Source organism: Chelon labrosus (genome assembly GCF_963514085.1).
Source record: "Chelon labrosus genome assembly, chromosome: 18".
In the NCBI taxonomy this organism is placed as follows: domain Eukaryota; kingdom Metazoa; phylum Chordata; class Actinopteri; order Mugiliformes; family Mugilidae; genus Chelon; species Chelon labrosus.
The window spans coordinates 21,477,779-21,501,481 of NC_140351.1; the positions used below are offsets into that span (position 1 = coordinate 21,477,779).

At 42.4% G+C, this 23,703-nt stretch overlaps 1 protein-coding gene across 5 annotated transcripts; it reads left to right on the forward strand.

Moving 5' to 3' along the window:
• The first annotated feature begins 2,797 nt into the window (after positions 1-2,797).
• On the forward strand, positions 2,798-23,059 carry pde7a (phosphodiesterase 7A). Of its 5 annotated transcripts, none has more exons than XM_084566341.1 (13): positions 2,798-3,461; positions 3,719-3,869; positions 14,289-14,349; positions 17,040-17,129; positions 17,766-17,929; positions 18,020-18,083; positions 19,277-19,473; positions 19,837-19,968; positions 20,095-20,186; positions 20,375-20,519; positions 20,609-20,705; positions 21,074-21,154; positions 21,248-23,059. In XM_084566341.1, exons 1-13 carry the CDS (start codon positions 3,457-3,459, stop codon positions 21,517-21,519), a joined length of 1,551 nt encoding a protein of 516 aa, XP_084422467.1. In that variant the 5' UTR covers positions 2,798-3,456; the 3' UTR covers positions 21,520-23,059. The 5 variants fall into 5 exon arrangements, with proteins under 5 accessions (XP_084422467.1, XP_084422468.1, XP_084422469.1 ...); XM_084566342.1 differs by having other exon boundaries at positions 17,043-17,129; XM_084566343.1 differs by having other exon boundaries at positions 2,798-3,344; positions 3,446-3,869.
• Positions 23,060-23,703: the final 644 nt, after the last annotated feature.

Consider the following 23,703-nt stretch of genomic DNA (forward strand, 5'->3'; position numbering starts at 1 on the left):
GAATAGATAGACGGAGAAGTGTATCATCACGTTTCTTTTATTTAGTGGCAGCTTGGATGAAGTCAGCATACCGACATTTAACTGATCTATTGTCACAAAAGACATTCATAGAAGTCCTAGGGACAAATTATTTCCTAAGGTGTTCTTTCTTTATTATAGCTCTGTTTTAGAGATCTCAGGAAATGAGCAAGACAGACCTAGACTTAGACCTGAGGCATCACAGTTCATGGTTGATATTTAAATCCCTAAGAAGACCGGCACCTACGAATGAGTTTAGGGTCTATTGTTTCATCTGATTCTCAAAATTAAACTTCAGCTTCTGCTCAGCAGTTTATCTGTTTGCAGATTTAAATCAGTTATCTGAATCTTCACGCTGATCACATACTCACCATAGCTTCTACGTAGGAGAAGTGACTGCAAACCCCACTGGCCTTTAACACAGTCAAACGGTGCCATCTAGTGGTAGGAAGAGGGTAGGTTATGTCCAGGAGTTTCACAGCAGCTTACTGACATCACCTCAGTCGTCACCGTAGGATTTTCACTGCTGTCATAAACAACCATTTTTTATGTTACACATGACCAGTACCAAGTGCAACTGTTCTGGGCTAATTAATTTTATATAATATGTAGCTCTATATACTTTTATAAGACAGAAATACAAGTTTTCATCAAATTATACGCGTTAGCACCAAGATGTGCAAGGTTTGCAAGATCTTTGGAATCCATAATGTAGTGTGTAGTAGTTAGCATATTGAACAGTACAAGACTATTAAAAATGTAATCAGTTTTGCTGCACAATTAATACACTCTGATAACCTACTATTTATAGTACGTCTTAACGTTTTTTTCATTGTAAGTGCTCCTTTTCACCACAAGATGGCTCTATATACACAGTAACACATCTTTACGCAGTAATAATGGCATCTGATACTAAAGTACACTGTTGGATTTTAATTTCAACCTGATGATCATAACAGTACAGACTAGAGAATGTGAATTACTTAAATAAATGTATTAAAAGCTCAGGAGTGTCATTGTGCATGCATACGTAGGTCTGTCTGTTAATGTGCGCTGGTGTGTCTCTTGACAGATTCGCATAAAGAATCTTTTCGTCTATAGGTGTAAAACTGCTGCATGACGGAAAAGATAATGACTCCAGTGATGCTCATGCTGTCTTCAGAGGGTAAAAGGTAACTCAATTACAGACACCACAGCGGATTGCGGCCTGTCTCATGTGAGTTGTAAGTAAGACTAGAGTCTGGGGGGATGGAGCATTGGGGGTCTCGCATGCAGATACTGCACCTGTGACCCCAGGGGGAATCAGCATGTATGCACCTCACCTGTCTCACTAAAGCTCCCGAGGCTGATGCTGGAGCACTTAAACACACCTGCTGCAAAGCTGTGTGTCTGTGCATGCTGTGTTTTTGTGTATGTGGCAAATAAATGGCTGTGGAAGAAATTAATGAATGGAAATACTTCCTAAATCCTTTTCCTTGAGGTATATTTAGAGGGTGTGGTTGTAAAGTAAGTGCTGACGCGTCCATGCAGATGTGACGTGCCACTGACATAGTCATATGTCCGATCAAGCAGTTTTAGTTGTCTGGCAACAACAGTTCCGTGAACTGTATGTAAAACCAGCAACAGAAATGTGCAGCTGACATCTCTGTAGTGTTTGTAACAGATACCTTTTGAAAGGCAAGACATTAATTGCTTAAAACAAGTTTGACACCGCAGGAAAAGTCTCAGTTTACATCACATTAAAAGGCTATGTATGCGTTCTTAGCCACAAGTTATTCCACAATTGGTGTCATTCTATTTTTAGGGAAACATGTTGATTGTTACTCAAATAAAAGTTCTCTTTTTGTTGTCAACCGCAAGCTGTTAAAATAACATAGTCAAAAACTCTCCTTGAGGCGGCTATTGCGGTCGTTTTTTCACTCCTGCCACTGTCTGCCCAACATTTGTGTTTGTGTGTTGCCTTAGTTGCCTGGAAAAGATGCATAACCTCTTTGTGGGGGGTGTGATTTTGCTGAGCAACATTCAGACCCATGGAAGTGGGGAGGGAGGGGATTACGCCTGCATTGGCACTGGGCCTGACTGTTGCCATGGTTCGTCCATTGTCCCCCGGCATATGGACAAGGCAGAGAAACCTCCAGTCAAAATGTTAATCTTCTGGGTGGTTATTGTTGTAGTATGTTTGGGGACTTATTGGAAGCACTTATTTGCGGCTGGAGGTCATCAATGCCCTGTTGTGCATAAAAATGATCTCGCCAGTATCTCAGACACTTTTGATGCCGGCACAAACTCCAAACATTGCGTGCAGACAATAAAATGAGTCAACTTTATAGTGGAATTTACATGTGCCTTGAGTCACCACATGCAAGCATATGGAGCAAATTGCCACAGCCAAAGAGAGATGCAACATTTAGCTGTATTTCCTAGGCTGGTGTTTCAAACTCCTGGTAAGTCTCAGCTCCCAAGTAGTATGACTCATGAGAGGAAGGTAATCACAGGCAATGATGTGGACCGCTGCAGGGCAAGCCCCGTTGTGGAGGAATACCCTTGAGAAAGTCCACGCCGTCTGCGAACGACTGCTCATATAGGTCTTGGGATCGCCCTGGCCACACAGCCAATCATTAATGTCGTTTTGTATTCTCCAAACGGCGTCGTCCAATCAACGTTTAGCTTACACCAAATGCCTTCACGCGATTGGTCGAGCCCAGACAAGGGCGGTTTTTTTTTTTGCTAGCTCCAACAGCACCATCTCAGGCAGGTGGTGTGCGCTTTAAAAGCATACAGTAGGCTAATGTTTAGGGCGATAGGTAGGTAGTTGTAGGGGAAATAAACACATAGTAGGTTATTATTTTGTCGGTAGTTTTGTGCTGCGTGCCAATGCGTTTCATTTGAACCCCAGCGGAGTCGCCGTAGATGAGATGAACGTCGGGGTTTCCCTCTCTGAGCCAGACACTTTGTGTTTCACGGTCAGCGGTGAATTAGACAACTGCTCCTTCATCATGCAGCCTCAGAAAAAAGACGGAAAAGCCCTACATGTTGATTATTTGATCTCGCCAGTGCTTCGAGTCTGAATGAGAGAGAGCCCACCCGGCCACGACTGGCGAGCTCTCACATCCTGGAGCTGCCTCACTTCTTCTTCATCCGCCGGTGTGTTACGGAGAATATGATATGCTGATGACATTTTTTGGAAGTGGTCGTGCCTTTTGTTTTCATATCGGGATATGTAATATGCGGATCTACAAGCGCCACGAAGCCCAAACGAGCGGACGTTTTTTTCTGCTTTGAAAATGAGGAAGCGATTTCATAAAGACCCAGAAAATGGCAAGAAGGTCTCGTCGTCCGTGGGCCCGGATTTGAGTAAAATGAGAAGGAAAGGGGCAAATGCAACAGCAGCGTGAAATATATATATTTTTTTTCTCTCTCCTCACAGAATGACACCAAATGAGGTAAAACGGTGGGGGTTAGACGAGACGCAGCATCAATGAAGGCGATCTGGACAAGTTTTGAGTCGCTCATAATGAACAGAAATACTTTGCAGCTCGATATCGGATCGTCTCCACAATATTGAAAGATTATTTTTGTCCGGCTTTTGTGGAGATCTTCTAATTCATATATATTTTTCGCATTGCATCTATTATCTTTTTCATTGTGTATTTGATTTATTATTATTATTATTATTTTTATATTTTTGATCCGGATCCAGCCCTGACTATTCAATGGAAGTATGTTATCAGCTGCCGGTTTTGCCTCTAGACAGGCCGGTTCCCAAACATGTACTCAGCCGGAGGGGAGCCATTAGTTTCAGCTCCAGCTCTTCTCTCTTCGGGGCTCCTGATCCAAGACAGCTGTCACAGGTAAAAGAGAAATAAATATTTACACTTATCTTTATTGTTTTATCATTTGGGCGCGGTGGGGTTAGCTTTGTGAAACACGCGGGCCTTTAAACCAGCTTATTTCCAACAACTGTATGAATAATCCACAGGAATCTTGCAGGTGGTTGCAGGATATTTAGGCCCTAGTGAACACCTATTCTTATCCCTTAGTGAGCTAAAACACCCTCAACAACACAGCTCCCAAAACCAACTTTGTGTTTGTGTTTCCCACACAAAAAGGCCTCCCTCTTGGCTTGCACTTTAGCCAGCCCCGGTGCTGAAGTATACTAGTTTACTCCTGGGATTTGTCAGGAGGAACGTGCCACACTGTTATTTATGTTGACGTCCTCTGACACGTTGACAGAAGAAACATAAATCACTGGGTCACGCTTGAACTTTCTGCCTTCTGAGTCTTGAACTCTTTAAAACGTGCCTCCGTTCATTTCACCTGCTCTGTGGTAGAAGAAAAGAAAAGGTGGGCCGCAACAGCAGTCTTCCTGTTGTGAGGTCATGTTCTGCCTGACTGCCTGACCATGTATACAGCAAAACTAGCAAGCACAGTACAGTGCATGTCCAGTGCAGTCACTAACATTGAGTCATTTTTTTTACTATTAGACCGTCGTCCAGTACAGGAGTTTAAGCAAAGGGTACTGTGTGTGTGTGTGCAATGTTAGCTGTGAGAAATCAGTCACTTTTTCAATATCGGAAAAAAATCCTTGCTATTGCTTCATCGTGTTTTGGACAAAAGCAGTGGGTGTATTCTCATGTCTTTGGGTCACATCCCGCTAGTTGCTCATGAACAGAATTTCCCACAGCGCTGTATGGCATCTCCCAACCCATTAGCCAAGCATTAAGTCACTGTATTTGACTGTGTTACCCTCTTCTTCAATGGGCCGTCCATTAGTGCTTTGTGCAGGACCCTGCTCCACATAACCACCCATGTGTGTCCGCTTTGAACCTACCACCCATCCTCACAGGCAGCCCCCTCATAGACCAATGCATAGCCTAGTCTATCAAAGGCACTTCCACTTTGTCTGTTTTTCTCTTTTTTTTTCCCCAAGAGATGTTTTGAAATGTTGGCTGAGTTAACTGGACAGGATTTCTCTGGCCATCCAGTCCTCTATCTATTCTTCTGTTTGTTCATACTTACCATACCACTCCATTGTCACGCTCTTCCTCATAAAACTAACCCCGAAGGGCCTGAAACGGTCTTTGCGCCTTGGTGGTTCTTGAACCTTGCTTCTCAAAATGCAGCCAAAAGGAGAGTTCCCTGGAGCGGATCCCAAAACCTCAAGAGAGCATCCATCTCAGGATAATGCTGGATTGCTCATCTTAAAGCAAGTTTCAGGCTGTTGTGTCTCATTGCCAGGTTCAACAGTTGATTTCTCAAGCGGGCCAGAGTTCCTTTTCAGTCAGCCAGTATGAGGTGCACTGTCATTGTGCTCCTTTGTTGTGAAAAAAATGGGGCGTTTGCAACAAACGGTGCACTCTGCCGTGTTAAGCAAACAATGATGATCAGCCTGATGTTTCTGGTGGAAACATCAATAAGTCGTGTGGAGTTTACAAACACTTTATACATGGTGCAAAACTAAAACAGCAGCAGACGGAGTAATTCAACATAAAGACCTGCTGTCATTTGTAGTTTTTCCATCATGAACACTAGCTGAATTGGGTGAACATGCATGCGCGCATGCAGCAGTGTCACTCAGCCTTTGTCACTGAGCAATTACACTTCTACAAATATTGTGTTTCGGGCCCTATTTATGACCATAAGGGTGCATTTGTTCTTGGTGGCTGCTGTGTTTTTGTGTGTGGTTCCACAGGCCTGTTGTTTGTGGAAGCAGGGCTGGACTACCATTGCAGAAAGAGGCAGTTAGGCATGTGCCTGGGCTCTGTGGGCAGTGGTTTGGCTCTCTGCCAGACTCACAGATGGCCGGAGTCTCAGTCTCTTTTCTTTCTCTGGCTATCTTGTTCCGCTCACTCACAAGCTCCCTCACTTTCTTTCTTTTTCTCTTCCACCCCTCCCTCCTCTTCCCTCACAGATGAAGACATTTCCTCTTGTAAACAGAGAACGAAAGACTAGGGTTGAAGGCACGACTGAGTCTCAGAAGAATATGTCACTCTGTGGTTATGGAATGCTTATGACTGGGTGTAAATATGCTGTTGAAGAGGCGTTGTAAACAGCAATGGCATTAGATAAATGGGCTCCTTTTATCCGTTACAATGCCGCCATTGTTTTTTAGTACAATGCATGCTGCTTGTTGATTAATTCCCAAAAGTGAGTTGGGAGATAAGTTTGAATTTTGCTTGAATGTAGTGGCGCATCCTGGTTCCCTCAGGCTCCTCTTGAAAAAGACAAAGGTAAACACAGGATGGAGACAGATCAGATTGGTGCAAAATGAAAGCACCAGGAAGAACAGACAAGGAGTTGGACACGGCAAACAGTCATGTGGTTCTCATCTCAACTACAAAACACACGTTTTTGTATAAAAAACGCACGGCATTACTGCACGAATATTAGAAATGATGCACATGTCAGGGCTCAGGATTAAAAGACACAGTCACATGGTTGTCATGAAGCTGTTTAACTTGGAACTTTTCAAAAAAGGACAAAAAAAAATACACAAGTCAATAAACAGATGCACAGTATTGATGGGGCCTGTGCAGTCACATGGCTTTTGGTGATAATGGGAGGAGAGCAGCTTAGTCTGTAAACACTGCTGTCAGCTCAGTCCATCATATCATAGTCAGAGATATCATCAAGAGAGTGGTGGCCACTGACCCTAAATCAGCTCCATCTCATTTTAGATGTTTAGACTCAGAGGATGATGATAAGCCTGTGCATAAGGGTCGGAGATAGCGCCACTAGTTTCATCCACACTATGGATGTTTCTGTGCAGAAGTTGATAAGGGAATACAGTACAGTGCTTCTGTATAAGGGAGTTACTTTGTTGATTTTAACTGAACCGATAAGGTCTTTTTTTTTCTGTGCATTGCCATCAGATTGACGTAGTTTCAGGATGTGGTAAGAATGCTGAAGGAGCTGTTCAGACTCTGAGCCTAGTGTTTCACAACCTTTCACAAAAACGTTAACCCCCGCGATGCCAAAACCTAGGGTTTCAGCTGAATTTGCTTGAATGGGCTGGAGTGTGCAGCGCCGTTTGTTATTAAAGGAGACGTATGTTATTTATTAAATAAACTGGAGCAAAACCTTACATCCTGTGATTCAAACATATGCACTACCCATGTTTCTCAGCCTGTCTCTTTCTCTCTCTCTCTCTCTATGTAAGGAGGCCCCTATCACATGACCATTCTGTTTTTGTGCTGCAGTGTCGGGTGCAATCGGCCGTGAGAATGTGGTTCCACACATCAACACACTAACCGACACGATGTTGACTACTGTGGCTGAATTTTAATTATATTTGCTGTAGGTTTATAGACATATGAGAGTATACAGGAAAGCAGAAGAATATTTCTACAAGTGTTACTGGTTTTAAAACACATGGACAGATCACACTGGTTGGAGACCTAGGTTTTGTTTGCCCTCCTCATAAGTTTCCAAGGAGGGCTGGGGGCTTGGAGGGCATTAAGCTGGCCTCGAGAAGCAATTAGAGCCTGGGGATGATGTTTGAAATGAATGAAATTCCTGTGCAGGGTAGCCAGCCGGTGAGAATATGAAAGTAAAAGCTCCCCCTCCTCCCACCCCTTATCTGTGTTTATTTCATAGAGCACTGCTAAAAGCACATGTATACACCAGCCCTTAAAGCACCCTCTGTAGGAAAAAAAAAGGGCTTAAATCATTTTATGACACTTTACCCGCCAGTAAAAAAAACATTGGGTTGTAGATATATTACTGCTCGACAAGCATGCTGCTTTGTTCAGCGAGAACACTCATTTTCATTTGCTGGCTAAGGCATGGGGCCAATTCACCCCAGGCCTCTCCTCCAACCAGCAGTCCTCTCTCAGAAATGCACTGCAGCTGGAGTGTGTCACAGTCGACAGTGTACTCATAAAACACTCTTCCAACAGGTAGACTCTATCTAGAGGTTTTGTGTATGCAGGGACTGGCACACACACACTCCAAACCTGCCTGTGTTTATGGCCTAGCACTCAGTTATTGGAATGTGCCATCCCACACAGCAAAGCGCTGCAAGAGGTCATAACTCAGAAGGAAGCTTTTAGTTTATGAAACCGCGCTGAGTCCAGCTGCTTTTATCTCAGAAATTTACATGTGTTTGCGGTGTGCGTGTGTACACTGCTTTGTTTCTGATATGTCAGTTTATAGGATTACTGCTGGCTTCCTCATTTGCTTGGCACAGTTGACGTGCTGCCTGTAAAAGGACTGTGTTGAGTTAAAACTCAGTTTTAAAACTTAACAACATAACGGCAGGTTTTTACGTCTGTGTTTGAAACAAGGAAGTGTGAGAATGCGGCACAGCGCGCTGGACTGTTGAGTACCATTCAAAGGGCATCAGACTGTGATATCAACTCGATCACAATGCTGTGCTGACAAGAGAGTGTGTTTGAAAAAGCCACTGAAGTGTTTTGAAGTTTTTGCGACTCCCTCGCTGTCTTCTGATTTAAGGGGGACGAAACGCAGAAATTCGTCAGACTTGAACCACCAGACTCCAGCAAGGTCACACAAGTCCACTTTTTTTTTTTTTTTTTTTTTTAAAAACATTTGTGATATTGTTTGCATTTATCCAACTACCTGTGACAGAAAATGACAAACACTGAAGCCCCGGGGTTAGTCACACAAGTCAGGAGTTCTGACCTCTAGTCCTGACCTCAGAAACCTGAGTGTTGTGACTCCAGGCCGTGAGATGAAGCCAAGATAAGAAACAGAGCAGTATGTAAACGAGCTTATGTGGAATTGCAGGGAGCACAATGAGCGGACTGTTATGCTAGCGGTAAACTCCCAAACAAACAGAAATGAGCTTGTTCCCAGACTGCTGCAAGCAGACACTAAGGGGCTGCAAATCCATTTGTTAAAGGCGCCCATAGGAATAGTTTTTCTTAAATTTGTGAAGCTTTACCAAAGCAAAAAGAAAAAATATGGACAGTGTACGTCATGGTAATGCTATTTGTTTAATATTATGTACGGTTGTAATTCTAAAATTTAATTTCTGTAAAATATTCTATTCTATTTTGCAGTATATTGATGGCCTCTCTTCACACTGCAGTTACCCATTACAAATTAGACAAGTAAATGAACAAAATGTAGGTAGTGTGATAAGCTTAGGTTGGACCCTTTCTAGACAAACAATAGCCCTTTCTGTAGAAAAACATTAAAACCTCTAATAATAGAATCTAGAGGTAACGTGGAGGCAAGGCAGCTAATGTTAGCGGCTATGCTAATGGCTTGTCTTTTCACCAGTTTTCCGTTTTTATTTGTTATTATTGCCATTATTGAATCTTGGAATTGTGTTTTTTTTATAGACGTGAACATACAGTTGACAAATATATGTTTACGTCTTTGAAAAACCACAATTTTCAATGCTAAGTCTACAGGTTATACAATATTTTTTCTATAAGAATGGATCCATGGATTTCTATTGTTAATCCAATGTCCATTAAAGGGTCAATTTAAGTGATGATTCAGGTGATCAGATGAAGATTTAATGCCTTGCCGAAGAGACGGACAAATAATGATCCTGTTGCTTTGTAGTCAAGTGAGCCAAATGTCTCCCGTTATACCTTCATTTTACATGAACCCAAAAATAAATAAAACGCCAGTGGAAAACCGATTGGTAGAATTTTTAATCGCAATTCTCAGATGCCTGAGACTAAGGGTCGAATGCAAACTGGCAAACCAGCATGATTTTGCGTTGATGATAAGCATTAGTTCCTAAAGCTGTTATGTCGAAAAGACGCTTTAATTTTTTTAGTTATTCCAATGCATTCCCTGGTAGCCATTTTCACAGACAACAATTTCTTTTTTGTTTGTGGCTAAGATGGTGATTAGGAATGAAGACTGACACAGGTATTTTATCTGCATTTTTATTTATTTTTTGGTCATTCAGTCTGTAATCAGCTGGCAGACGTTCCGTTGCTGTGACGCACCTGTTAGCATTACTGATAACTATCTGTGATATGGGTGCATGCTTTTGGTTTTGAGGGTTGAGATTCAGATTCAGGTTGCAAAGATTAAAAAGAGCATTCTTCCAAATGCAGACTGAGATGAATATATTATTTATACGTAGTATTAAGCTACAAAACATCTTTTGTTACTGGTTAAACTTGATTGCTAGTATGGTCTATGTTTATACCATCAAACCATACAATAGCCTACTAAATACACCCTTATAGTAACTTTTCATGCTTGTTGTTGTCATCTGTTTGAAACTGAATATTTAGCACAGTGCCTTTGTCACTGCTCAGTTTGAAGATTTCACTTAATTTGAAACTTAATAACTTCAGAATGAGCAAATAGTTGGATATTGAGATCTAGCTGTTTCACATACACCTGCTTCATAATTAAAACTTGCGAGTTTACAACTGAACCATGAAAGTCTTTTATTAAGTACCTTTAGCCTAGTACAGCCAGCCTCAATTCTTCTTAGAATATGAAACTGGTAACACGACATTTGGGTTGGGATGCTTCGAATGGCACAAACTGTTCATGTGACTGAATAGCCGTGCAACCGGTCCGAGCAACGAATAATGTGATGTGTGCTTCGCGAAAAATATACTTATCGCTGTTAAATGTTCGTCCTTTACAGTTATTTTGTTGTAAACTAAATTAACTCAACAGCGTCCAGATGACCTATAGAACAAGGTCACTGTTACTTTTCTGTCCACCAACACATGAAGTGCAGCAAACAACAACTTGATTGGCCCCAACAAATCTTAATGGATTTTGAACGGAGTGACTCCACGGTGAGTTTCCCCCACCAAATTAAGTTATCTATTTTCTATTTTCTATTTCTATTTCGGGATGGCTTCCATGCTCGAGTACCTATACAAAGTGTTAAGCTCTGAGTTTCTTACTCAAAACCTGCATATCGGTTTACTGTAACCTCAGCTCTGTTAAATCTTAATGAAAATGCCTTTGCCAAGTTCTGAATTGGCAAATGCGTTAAAAAAAGGTTATTAACCAGTGCTGGACTATATTGCTACCATTTAGCAATGAGTGCATACAAAAATGATTGCAAATCTGTCGTTCAACAAATTCATTTTGCATATGTAACATTGAGTTCAAGTCCTGCCCTTGACATCCTGCATGTCTCTCCCTTATCTTCCGTCACCCTCAACTGTGAAGCATAAATCCCAAACACACAAAGCTTACAAAGCGCTTCAGTTTCTTGTCGAATCACGACAGGACCACGGGTGCGTGGTGTTGTATGTGTTGATGCTGCAAAGCGTGGCAGGGGTGTGTGTTGTGGGCTGGTCATTTCAAGGGTAAAACGTGACTTTCCCCTCTGTTCACAGTGGGAATGTGACATTGACAAAGTGCAATGCTGCCTACTTCTTACCCGGCGCACAAGGGAGCACATGGCAGTAAGTGCCAACTGGTGTCTGGCCCTGTAGTATGTGTGTGTGTGTGTGTGTGTGTGTGTGTGTGTGTGTGTGTGTGTGTGTCTTTCCAGCAAGCTCTGGCCAAAAGGTTTGTTTGGGCAAGTGTTGGCAGGGCTGGTCACTCTTCATTCCCAGCCCTAGAGCCAGCATTATACAGTTCCCACGCATGTTACAGCCGATACAACCCCCTGACACACGCACTCACACAGAGACGCACTGCCCATGCATACATACACACAATCTATAATGCTCACACTAAACACTGGTGCCGTGTGTCAACACAGGGTCTTGTTTACACTAAAATACAGCTTTGCACATTACCCACCCTGACTCAAGTTGTTTGCTAGCCGGTAAAATATTAGCTTTGGATTGGCGACTGTCATGAGCTTAAAAACACAGATATTGTCAGGTATGTGTGCTGGAGATTCACAATAATCCCAAGGATATGAAGTAATGAGTGTACAAGCAAGTGTGTTGTGTTTGTTATGTGAGTGTTGTCATTAATTGGTCCTAGATCATGACAGATTAATCAGGCCCATCACTGCCTTGGTTCAGACTCTATAGCTGAAAGCCAAAATATAACTTTTACTGGATTTTTGTCCCACTTCCAGTGTTTTGTTTATGCTTTAATGTAATGAAATTTTCTTTCAAGCATTTTAATAACTTTCTGGTTTTCATTAGTTGAGAAGTTAAGGAAGCCTCGCAGACTGTGTGAAGATGTCCAGTATAACTTGGGGTTATCCATTGAGTCGGCCCTTTCACCAAACAGTCAACAGTCTGTCCCACTAGACAGCCATCTGTCTGGCATCCAGTCAGTCAGTGAGCTAAACTGCCAGTTATGCAGGCTCCCCGTGGAATGGGTAACCCTAGACGAGGGTAGCCCGAGAAGGGAGAGTGGAGAGTTGGCCTGGAGGGGGGCCAGGATGTGTGTTGTGTACAGGGAGGTGAGCCAGCACCTCAGCCCTGAGCAGCTGCCTGTCGACAGAGCAAATATGCAGTTACAACAGACATACAGCTACCCCTGTGATAGTGACAGCTCTGCTGCAGCTGCCTCCTGCTCAGGGACACACTGGATATTGTTGCAAACACAAATATTTTTGCTGGAATCTCCTTCCATGTTTTGGTAACTCGTTCCGCTTCTGCGATCGATAAGAGCACCCATATTCAGAACAAATATAATTTCAGAAGAATAAATGTTATTTTCTTGTTTTGCTTTTGTAGCCCATCACAAGATGCACCTCCAGAACATTTTTGGTGCATGATAAGTCAGTATAAACAATTAACTTCCTGTCTGATGTTTCAAGTTCATTTATGCTCAGTAAACCCAAACATATGTGTATGTAAATCTGAACCCAGTGTCTGAGAAAGTTTAAGTAAAACCTCTATTATCTTTTGTTATTATGGCATTTACTGGCAGTAAAAATGGTATGTCAGCAGAAATTTGAGCATCAATATAGATTTCACTTAAGTTGGTCCTAAATTACATTGTGTGGGATGTCCTTGTCCTTCCATGCTTTGAACAATGATATTCACAACTTATTTGTCTGAAATGTCTGAATGTGAATTTGGTAAACCTGGCTGTGGCCTATCATAGTTCACCACTTTTAAAACGTGTATTGTTTGGATTATTTAATAGAGCCGTGACACATCGACTGAGTTATCCACTGTTGAGCCATCAGTCAGTGTGCAGCCAGACCCTTTTCTCCAGCTTTTCTGCCAATTCAGCGTGTTGAATCTGCTGCAGAAATGGTGACTGAGATCACTCTGACTGGCTGTTCACCTTAGAAAACCAAGAAGAAAAAGTGTCAAAAGTACACCAAAACACACCTCAAGGATTTTCTTGTTCTGTATCTCTGTCTGGTGTTTTCACAACAACATAATCATCTAGACCGAATGAACTGTAGATCAACTGATGAGCATGATTCTGGAAAGCACATCTCTGTACCAGAGTTTGGGTCTCTCAGCCTCCTAGCTAATTGCAGCTCATCCAGTTTTCCATTTTAATGACAAATGCAGACTACTGACACCTACTGGTATGAAGAGTTATTTCCTTTCAGGCATGTGCTAGCTGGCAGTTGGCTGTACTCTTTCAGGTGTGTTCTTGTGTAACTTCTTGGTCCAGACATAGACAACATGAGGTGATGACACAGTCAACCGACATTGTCAGTAGCTCTTTGATGTCAGTTTGGTGTGTCTGATAACGTCATTCCCAATAGAAATGCACTATTTACAAAGACGTTGTAAGTGATTTCTGAGGTTAAAGGATTATCATATAATGTATCCAGTCATGTCCTAACTTAGTCCAAAAAGTGCCATATCAAAATTTAGATTTAGATGAACTTTTACTAGTTACTAGCCAACTCTTCCTATTGGTGTTCAATTTCAGTCACGTGCTGACATCAGAATAGGGAAGTATTTGTTTCCGAAATATATTTTGCACCCTTTCTGCATTTTTTAAACAGTCCTGAGACCTTCAAAAAGAAGTAAAAATATCACAGAAAGCTTCTTGGGCGGGGGCAGGTCTGTTTGGATGGGAGACAAAATAACTTCTATTTATGGGAAATGCTGTGTACTTGTGCGTGTTTCTCCACGTAGCACATGTTTCTCACATGACTGATAGCAGTGCGGTATCAGGCCAATGATACGGCGCTGGAACATGTTTATCAGGGCACACACATACACACTGCAGATTAGAACCAACAGTAAGAGCGCCACGCCGCCCGCCACTTATCGAGTCCTGCGTGCATGTTAAAATGTGTGTTTTGGAGAGATGGGATTGTTATACACTCACTTAATTTTGGGCTGAACACTGCTGGTCATAATTGTAACAATATAATTGTATAATTATATTTGTAAAATCTCTGTCTCTTTATGTTTATTCAGAGACGAGGGGCCATCTCCTACGACAGCTCCGACCAAACAGCGCTGTACATTCGCATGCTAGGTAAGTGTTTCCCCGCTTTTGGTGCATACACACATGCATTTACAGTAGAGACGCACACACATACACCTCCCATACATGTAAATCTTTCCATGATCATGATGATTTCTTAATACGCAGTGGCGTTAAAAAAAAAAAAAAAAAAAAGCAGTGAGAGGGATGGATCAGAAGTGGAGTGAGGGACGTGGAGATTATGAAGAGATGAGGGAGCGCTAAAAGTGCACGACCAGAATCCTCTCAGTCAATGGCCTTTTTCTAATCCTGCAGTCACAGTAGGTTTGTGTGCATCTGTAGAGTTGAGTGTCTTTGTAGTCTGATCAGATTTGTTGAGTACAGCATTTCATCTAAACCCTAAACAGACTCAAGTGTAGTTTTGTGTACTTGTGTACACGCAGTGTTTGCGTGTATCCATCTGCCCTCAGTGGCCCTAAATAGGATAAGCATTTTAGAAAATGGATGAGAGGATGAAGGGCTCACTGCTCTGCCATATAGATGGAATCAAATGCATCTAGGAAGACAACAGATCAGCCGTAGCTTCCTGATCAATAAGAGGTTATCGGGTTTAATGGTGCAATTGTAGCTCGGTCATATCTTGAGGTCTTTCTACTAAATATGAATGCACCCTGGTATGCAACTTTCGTCTCTTTATGTAGTTTTTCTGGACATATGTAGGAAGTATTAAACAGCAAGGGAAGTGTAGGGCTTATTGTGTTACTTGGTCGAACTGTTTGACTTTTGTTCTAGGTTTCTCATAATACTACACTTTGTTTCCTTCCAGCTTGATCATGAGTTGACTGCTCATGTGTCTCAGTAACAGCAATTTATTGCGCTAACCGAAGGAGCTTTAGCTTTTTAATCATTTTACTTGGCTAAATATGATGGCAGCTTCGTACGTCACTGGCATAAAGCATCTGTCTCTCTAGATTTTTATATTAAATTGAGTGTGAGGAGAGGCACGCTAATGCAGACTGGTGTTTGCCCGGGCCAGGGTTCAGTCTGCCAAGTGAACGCTGATGCGCTTTCAAATAGCAGGACTCAGAGCTTTCGCCACATCAGTTATAATGACATGACCTACATCCACCCTGGAGCGGCAGTGCTAATGCACCGTAGGGGGAAACATGGACCCCGTGACACTCAAAACACACTAATCACACAAGCGCACACGCACTCATACACACGTGCTGAGCCCTTGCACATGCATCTGCAGATGTGACAGATGCATATACATATGGACACACACTCAGTGCTAAGACTGCATGAATAGTAGTGTCTGGTTGTTGTTGGTTTTTCCTTCGTATTTTATGTTCTGCACGTGAAACGCCACTGCAGTTTCTCCACATTCATGTCAAAAACTTTACAAAGAGCTTTTCAAAGTACTTTAATGTTTAGTGTCGTCTTGCCTTGAATAGTAATTCTTAGTTTTTGGTATTTTGATAGGAGCTTGTGTAGTATTCAAACAGCTGTTTGCAAGTAAGTAACAACATGCTGGTTGTGGGAACACACTTGTGTGACTGCTTTTTAATCCTGACGCACACATGACACAATCTGAAGTGCCGTTGCTGGAAACACACCATTGCACTTGTCTAGCAACTTGACTGGCATTTTACTGCATCAGTGTCACAGCACCATCCTGTCGCCTCACTGTGCTCTCACTGCTCCCTACCGCAGTCTACAAGCAGGCCGGCCGCCGTCTGTTGGGTCCAAGTCTGGAGCCTGTTACCGTTCCTCTGCCTGACTACTAAAAACAGTCATAGATCGACTATAGATCACTCGCAGTGGCTCTGAGAACTAATGGTAGAGCAGACTGTCCTGACATGGCATTGCATGCTCAGCTGTTTGACTTGTCTGTCCATTGAATTTCCTTTTCTGGGACATGGGAGTGTGTGTGTTTGTGTGTGACTGTGCCCGCACATGGATAGTACACACCAGGACGAGATCAATTGGTATTATCAAAATAAGTCACACATTTTGCTTGTTTTAGTTTGCTAGTAGTACCAAAATGATGGGTTTTACCACAACATTTTATGCCCTGCTTCAGTTTCAATGATTATCAGGCAGATCACTTCCTAATTGTCATGAACAGCTTCATGGGGGTTTTCTGTCTAGACTCCAAGCTGCACTAAGTCAGCTACTGTATTGACTTGGAAAAAAAACCCAGACAGTTCATTTGGAGATTGATTATTTTGTTAGCCTTCAAAAATTACAAAGATGTTATTTTATTTAACAAAATAAAAATTGTTGTTTTGTATGGAATCTGTTTTTACTGTGCAATAATATCAGGCCACATTGCAACAAACACGGGAGGAAAAATGCTAATTTTACATCAGAAATGCAAAAGTGGCAATTATTAAGTACTAAATTCTCTTCTCTTTAGACATTGCCAGCAAACCAGAATCGGCTCCTTACAAGGACCGACGACAGAAACTGGGATGAGAAATTAACTGCCTGACAGAGGCTCTTGGAAAATAGGCTGGCTTAAAAGGGTTGGGTGTCAGCTATGTTGGTAATTTGCAGTTCCATTTGTCTTATTGTAGTGCTCTGTTCTTTGTCATGTGGTAAAGCCCATCCTCGTGGCGCATAAGCAAGATAAATTCCAGCATATAATCGTAAATACTACTTGGCCGAGCACATTCAGACGCCTTTCTTTGCACGCAGTATGAAATCTTGAGGAAATAAGTGCTGATTTCTTCTAGGAGATGTGAGAGTGAGAAGTCAGGTTGGATTTGAACCGGAACGAAGAAGCTCCCACCCATACCTGTGCATCGACTTCCGAACTCTTCATAGTGAGTATGAATCCAAGCCCAGTTGATTTAATTTATTATCGTCAACCTGTAGATATACACAGTTTGTTTTTCTGGAGCAAGATTGCCAGGTGGTTGTGCAGTGCTTTTACGCAGTATTTCACACGATGATAAAGATCGAGGTGTGTCTTAGTTCATACTTTTAATCAGTTCTTTGTGATAAAATACCCACCTTCATACTCAATGAAAGCTTTTTAGAAAATATCAAACAGTTACAAAGAAGTAGTGTGAGCACATGTTGACATTTTGACCCTAAAGTAATCCTACCTCATGCTGATGTCTTTCCGGGTGGCAGCAACAGTTTATTCAGACACAGTGCCTTTGTGTGTGTCTATGTGTATGTGTGTGCGTGTGTGCGCGTGTGTGTGAGAGAGACCACTGACAAAGCATGTCTGCTGTGTGATCCCAGACGAAAGGCTTATGAGTGGGCGGCTGTGTCAGCAGCGACTGTTTGTATATTGCTGTGCTGGTGTCAGATCCCCACCAAGCTCGCACGGGCCAAATTATTCTCACAGCCTAACGAGCTTTTGAAATAAACATGCCCCCAAAAATTTGTTGTCTATCAGTGGCATCTTTAGTTTAATATATTTGTGTGTGTGTGTGTGTGTGTGTGTTCAGCGCGGCTGAGCTTTGGATCCGCGTCGGCCAGCTCTGGTCCTGAAAGGAGGGTCCACAGACTGCTCAGCTTCCAGAGATACCTGCACTCGTCCCGCCTGCTGCGGGGAGTTCCCCAGCAGATCCCCCTCCACATACTCGATGAAGATTACACTGGACAGGCTAGAGTATGACGCACAAAGTTTTTAAAATAGTCAAATTATTATTTCTTCTGGCTTCACACATCTAACTGTACATCTATTTTCTTCCTCTTGTAGTGCATGCTGGAAAAAGTCGGGACCTGGAATTTTGACATTTTCCTCTTTGATAGGTTGACAAACGGTATGTACAATATGATATCTCTGAGAAGTTGTTTTAAATGTATGGCAAGCCAGCATCACCCCCACCTTAGATTCAAAGTGTTACCACTGGTGCCATCTATTGGATGAAGTATGAAGATTAGCTCTGTAACTTAATCACTACATCTTACTCTGCAAATGAAATCATGATCACATGCAGTTTGGCTTTAGAGCCCTAAAATAGCTGTCTCTCTTACGCCTAATAGAGCAAATAAAATGTGGGTCTGATAAAGCTGTAGTAGTTGGTGCTGTATTTTTTTAATGTCAGTCATGGTGTCGAGGTTTTCCTTTACCTCACAGACTTATGTGTTAAAGTTAGTGGCATATCATTTAGTCTGTATATCAATCATTTTCCACAACGTGACACAGGACTGAATTGCAAATGGAAGCAGGCGTCACTCATACAGACCCACAAAACCTGCTGTGTTAGCAGCTGGGAAGATGACAGATACGGAAAAGATTAAACATTGGCTCGATTAGTCATGTCTTTGTTGACGTTGGCAAAGCAAAAGTTATGCTCTTTCCCATAGCAAATGTACAATTGATATTGGCATCCTTACAAATGGTAAGAAGATGGACATGGTTACTGAAATTACCTTAGTTAAATGCAAATATTTGACAAATTAATATATCAGTCAAGCTACAGACAGTATGTGTGCTACAGTGGCTGAGGAACCAATCATTAGCTTGTACAAGCATGACTGATTATATTCACTCGAGGATACTGGAGAAAAAAAGTCACAGTTTTCCGAACTTTTCATGTGAATTTCAAATCATAATAAAACATGTGGAAGGTTGAAAATTTCATGACTCACCCGAGTTGTATAGGGAAAGCGTATCGTGCTCATAATTGGACTTTCTGTGCTGACAGTAATGTTTTCCAGCCTCTAAATACTTTCTTGCCTTGTCCCTGACTTGAACTGTCTTGAAGAATGAAAATGATAAGAGGGGAAGGTGAGGCCAGCTTGAGTTGAGAGAAAGTGGACCAATAAAATAAGATCGGAAGACGCATTTTAAAATTGAAAATAATCTCTGGAATGCACTGGGCCCGATAGATTGGTATGTTATAATATAGTAACAATGTGTAACTGCAATTACTCCTTTATTCAGTATAACTGAAAAACCGAGGTGAAGAAGGTGAAAGCATAATGTTCGTTCGTTCTGATATGCGTTCAGGAAACAGCCTGATCACCCTGACCTACCACCTGCTGAACCAGTATGGCCTGGTGGAGCTCTTCCAGCTGGACATGGTCAAACTCTGGAGGTTTTTGGTTATGGTTCAGGAGGACTACCACAGCGACAACCCGTACCACAACGCTGTCCATGCTGCAGATGTCACACAGGCCATGTACTGCTACCTGCGGGAACCCATGGTGAGGCATGCAGACGAGACTTTGTGGTTCTCTTTGCGTTTAAGTGAATAACTTTTACCCAGTGCCCAGCTGGTGCTTCAATTATTCTTAAGTCAAAGGAAGGTTTCTTTGTTTCTTTTCTTCTTGTCGTCTCTGGCCAGCTAGATGACTCAGTACGGGCTTTCCTCTGTAACTTATTATATAATTATATATATATGATCCAAATCTATGCTTTTATATACAGTACGTAGGTAGACGTGTGTGTGTAAGTCACAGTATATAGGTATGTAGGGTTATGTATGTATCTAGCTACTTAGATATGTGTGTCTAGGTCCCTATTATCTTTGTGACCTTCTAATCTCCATTTTCTTAATATGAATACAGCTTGCAAAGTCTCTGACCTCCTTCGACATCCTACTGGGACTCCTAGCAGCCGCCACACATGACCTGGGCCACCCTGGGGTCAACCAGCCTTTCCTCATCAAGACTGACCACTATCTAGCCACACTCTATAGAGTAAGACAACGTAGCCTTTATATCTTTTAGTATGCCTGACTCACTTATGAATTGACTTGCGTGCAGACATCATATGATGTATTCAATTAGCGTCTCTGTGCACAATTTCCCATTTTCAACTCTCAGAATACCTCAGTTCTGGAAAACCACCACTGGAAGTCAGCAGTGGGTCTGCTCAGAGAGACTGGGCTGTTCTCCCATTTGCCTCCTGAGGACAGGTCAGTCTGACACTGAAATGTTGTTTAGAGCACGCTGTAGACACACACACACACACACACCCTCGGAAGGTTTTACAGAGTTATTTCAGCTCTGAAACATTTTTATAAAGAAACAGAAACAGATGCCACAGTCTGTGCTTAAAAAACCTGATCATCTTAGTAAATAAATCTGCTCTCTCACACCTCAGCCTGAACCTGGAGAGGGAATTGGGCTCCTTAATCCTGGCCACGGACATCAGCAGACAGAACGATTACCTGTCCAGGTTTCGCTTGCACCTGGACCAGGAGAACCTGTGCTTGACCAACGCCAGCCACCGACACTTCCTCCTGCAGGTCGGTCCGGTTGCCTCCTCTGCCGCAAGAATACCAGCGTCTCAGCAAGGGTTGGGTTCTCATTTTGTTTCTGTTCCCACCCCGCGCAGATGGCTCTGAAGTGTGCGGACATCTGTAATCCCTGCAGACCATGGGAGCTGAGCAAACAGTGGAGCGAGAAAGTGACAGAGGAGTTCTTCCAACAAGGTTATCTGTCTGTCTGCTGCCTTCACATACGGTCCCGCTTAAAAGTACTTGCGCCCCTAGGAATTTTTCTACATATCTTCATAAAAATGATTCAAAACATTAGTGGATTTTCACCTGAAAGTAGATGAAGAGAACCAAATCAAGCAAATGAATGAAAACATTCTACTTGTGTGTTAGTTTATTTGGGAAAATGAGCTAATATTACATATCTGTGAGGCGCAAAAATAACTTTAAGCAGCACTGTATATTGTTCATCATTTATCTGCTATTCCTTCCTCTGTTCTTTCCGTGATGAATTCTGTTATAGTTTTACTTATAATGCCACCAAACCGTTCACATATTTGTTCTGTGTATTATATTTTGTACAGGAGACATTGAGAAGAAGCACAAACTTGAAGTGAGTCCACTTTGTGACCGAGAGAGGAACACAGTTGGCAACATTCAAATAGGCAAGTTTGGCAGCTAGGTTGGATATTTGCTGTATTCACATGTTCTACATGAGTTCTATCTAAAGCTTAGCTGCATCTTTTCTCCTCTTTCAGGCTTTATGACGTATGTGGCAGAGCCGCTATTCGCAGAGTGGGCCCGTTTCTCCGACACGCGTCTGTCCCAGACCATGCTGGGCCACATGGGGCTGAACAAGGCCAGCTGGGGCAGCCTGCTGCAGGAACAGACCCCCCTCTCTGAGGAGGGGGAGCCCAGCGCAACCGGCCCGGACAGAGAAGAGGGCGCGGTGAGAAGAGACAGCAACACAGCTACGGCCGCAGGAGGAACCAGCTCCAAAAAAATACCTCAGGGAAGCAGAGAATCCTGACACTCCTTTTGTGCCCTTTCACCTCAACCTCCTGACCCACGACCCCGGCCTCGGGGGCCTCACCACACACTGAGGGGCATCCAGCGGCTTGCAGCCCTGCCGCTGCCCCACCTGATCGTAACACCTTGTTTATGTTTTGTTGCTTTGGCCTTCCATCTTGAAAAACCACTGATTTTATTTAATTTATTTAATTTTTAAATTCCTCTTTTTTGGCATAGAGCAATACATAGATACCTCATTTGGCTACTGCTGTATTTTCTTTTTATTTGCTTTGTTTTTATTTATTTGTCCACCGTAGTTTTGGCATTACTGACTGAACACACCACTTTTTTTTTGCTGGTGAACCATAAAGGGGAAAGCAGTATAAGAACTGAAGAAAACTTTTTTTTGTGGTATTTTGAAGTGCCATTTGAAAACAAAAGATTTGAAGAATGGACTGAATTGAGTGAGAATACTGGAGTATTGAGACACAAGACCCTCCCACAAGACTTTTCGAGTAATGCGGTGTTGCATTTGTATTGATTCTTCCTCATGTAAAAAAACAACAAAAAAAAAATGTGACAAGCCCAGTCCTTTTGCTGCCTCTACGAAGACTGTTTACGCATCACCTTGTTTGTTGTACCTTTCCCTTGAACTGAAGTGAATCATGTCGGCTCCACGGTTTGCCTTCGAAGCACAGATGTGAAGAACCACTCGTTTGAACTGTCATCCCACTGTTGAAGCCATGAGCAGAACCTTATTCAAACACACCAGATGCCATAAATGACTCCACCTGTGCTACCATGTGTTCTTGCACTCCTAAATAACGATGGTGTTGGATGTGCAGCTCCGTCTCCATGACCTCTCCAAGACATCCTGTGAAGGTATTACTGGAATTAGTCATTTTTCCGACGTCGTTTCCGCATCCTGGCTGAACTCCGGGGTGGGGGGGCTTCCCTGCCAGACTGGAGACTACCAGTCAGTCACTGCACATGCTTCAAACCTGGAACTCCACTCCACGCAACTCAACTCGCTCAGGGTTTCGCCAGTCTCTTTTTAGAGGGAGAGGGGGAGGAGGAGGAGGAGGGAGGTGAGTGCGGACGGTGCAAGGTTGTTGGCTAGGGTCTACTGAAGGAGACTCCCTCTCAGCAGAATGTCTCTCACAGCCACATGAAACCTAAAGGACTGCTCGATTGATGCCTTATAACTATGCACAAACTATGCTAAGTGACCAAACCAACTCCTGTTCCCATCAAGTGCATGGTGTGCTTGTCTTTGAATGCACTGTCCGATCCCTTTGCCTTTTTGTTGTGAGGAACAACTCCAGCTGTCCTTTTTTTTTTTTTTTCTTTCTTCGTATTTTTTGTACGGAAACAAAATGGTCGAGTGAATTTGAACATTCCATTTCTTTGTGTTTGGTTTGTCAACTTTGATTCTGTATAGTGGCACAAATTGTGTTTGTGTTTAAACAACTGAACGATAACAGGTGCTTTTCTTACTTTAGCTGATTTGTATTTTTGCTGTAAGTGCTGTAAGACTGTTGATAAAACTGTTTACAATTTGTTGCGACAGCCATTTTTGGGAAGACTTCGGTGTCGAGCCAGATTTTGTAAAGGCTTTGCTGTATTGACCTTTTTGATACATGCCTGTTGCAGTTACGATTTGAATAATAAAACCTGTTGTTGATAAATGTTTGACTTTCACACGGGTCCAGAATGAACAGACACAAAAAAGAAGTCCACGTTACTTCATTAGACATCCAAGTTAGTTTAGATATTATTAACCTCTGAATCCACTACAGGCTAAACTCCTTAACATCCTAAAATGCAGATTCTGAATCCTCAGATATCAAGCTGAAAATATCCCGTTTCATTCGTTCAATAGCCGACAACATAAAAAATATTCAAATATACATGTATACAAGTTGCAACCAGTGACTGCACTGACTTTCTACTTCATATCGTCACATCAGTCGGATTAATTTGTAACAAAACTGTGAAACTGAAAATAATATTTTACTACTGACACAGAGTCCGACTTCTCTCTTAAAAGGAAAAGGTTGGCTGAAAGCAGCAACTACACACACATAAATACTGATCGGGGAACAGTGTGCAATCAATCGCCAAGTTGACCATTTAAAAAGACCTCTTTCTCTCAGGCAACAGCCCATGACAAAAATACACAATGACAGAGACCAACCGGGGC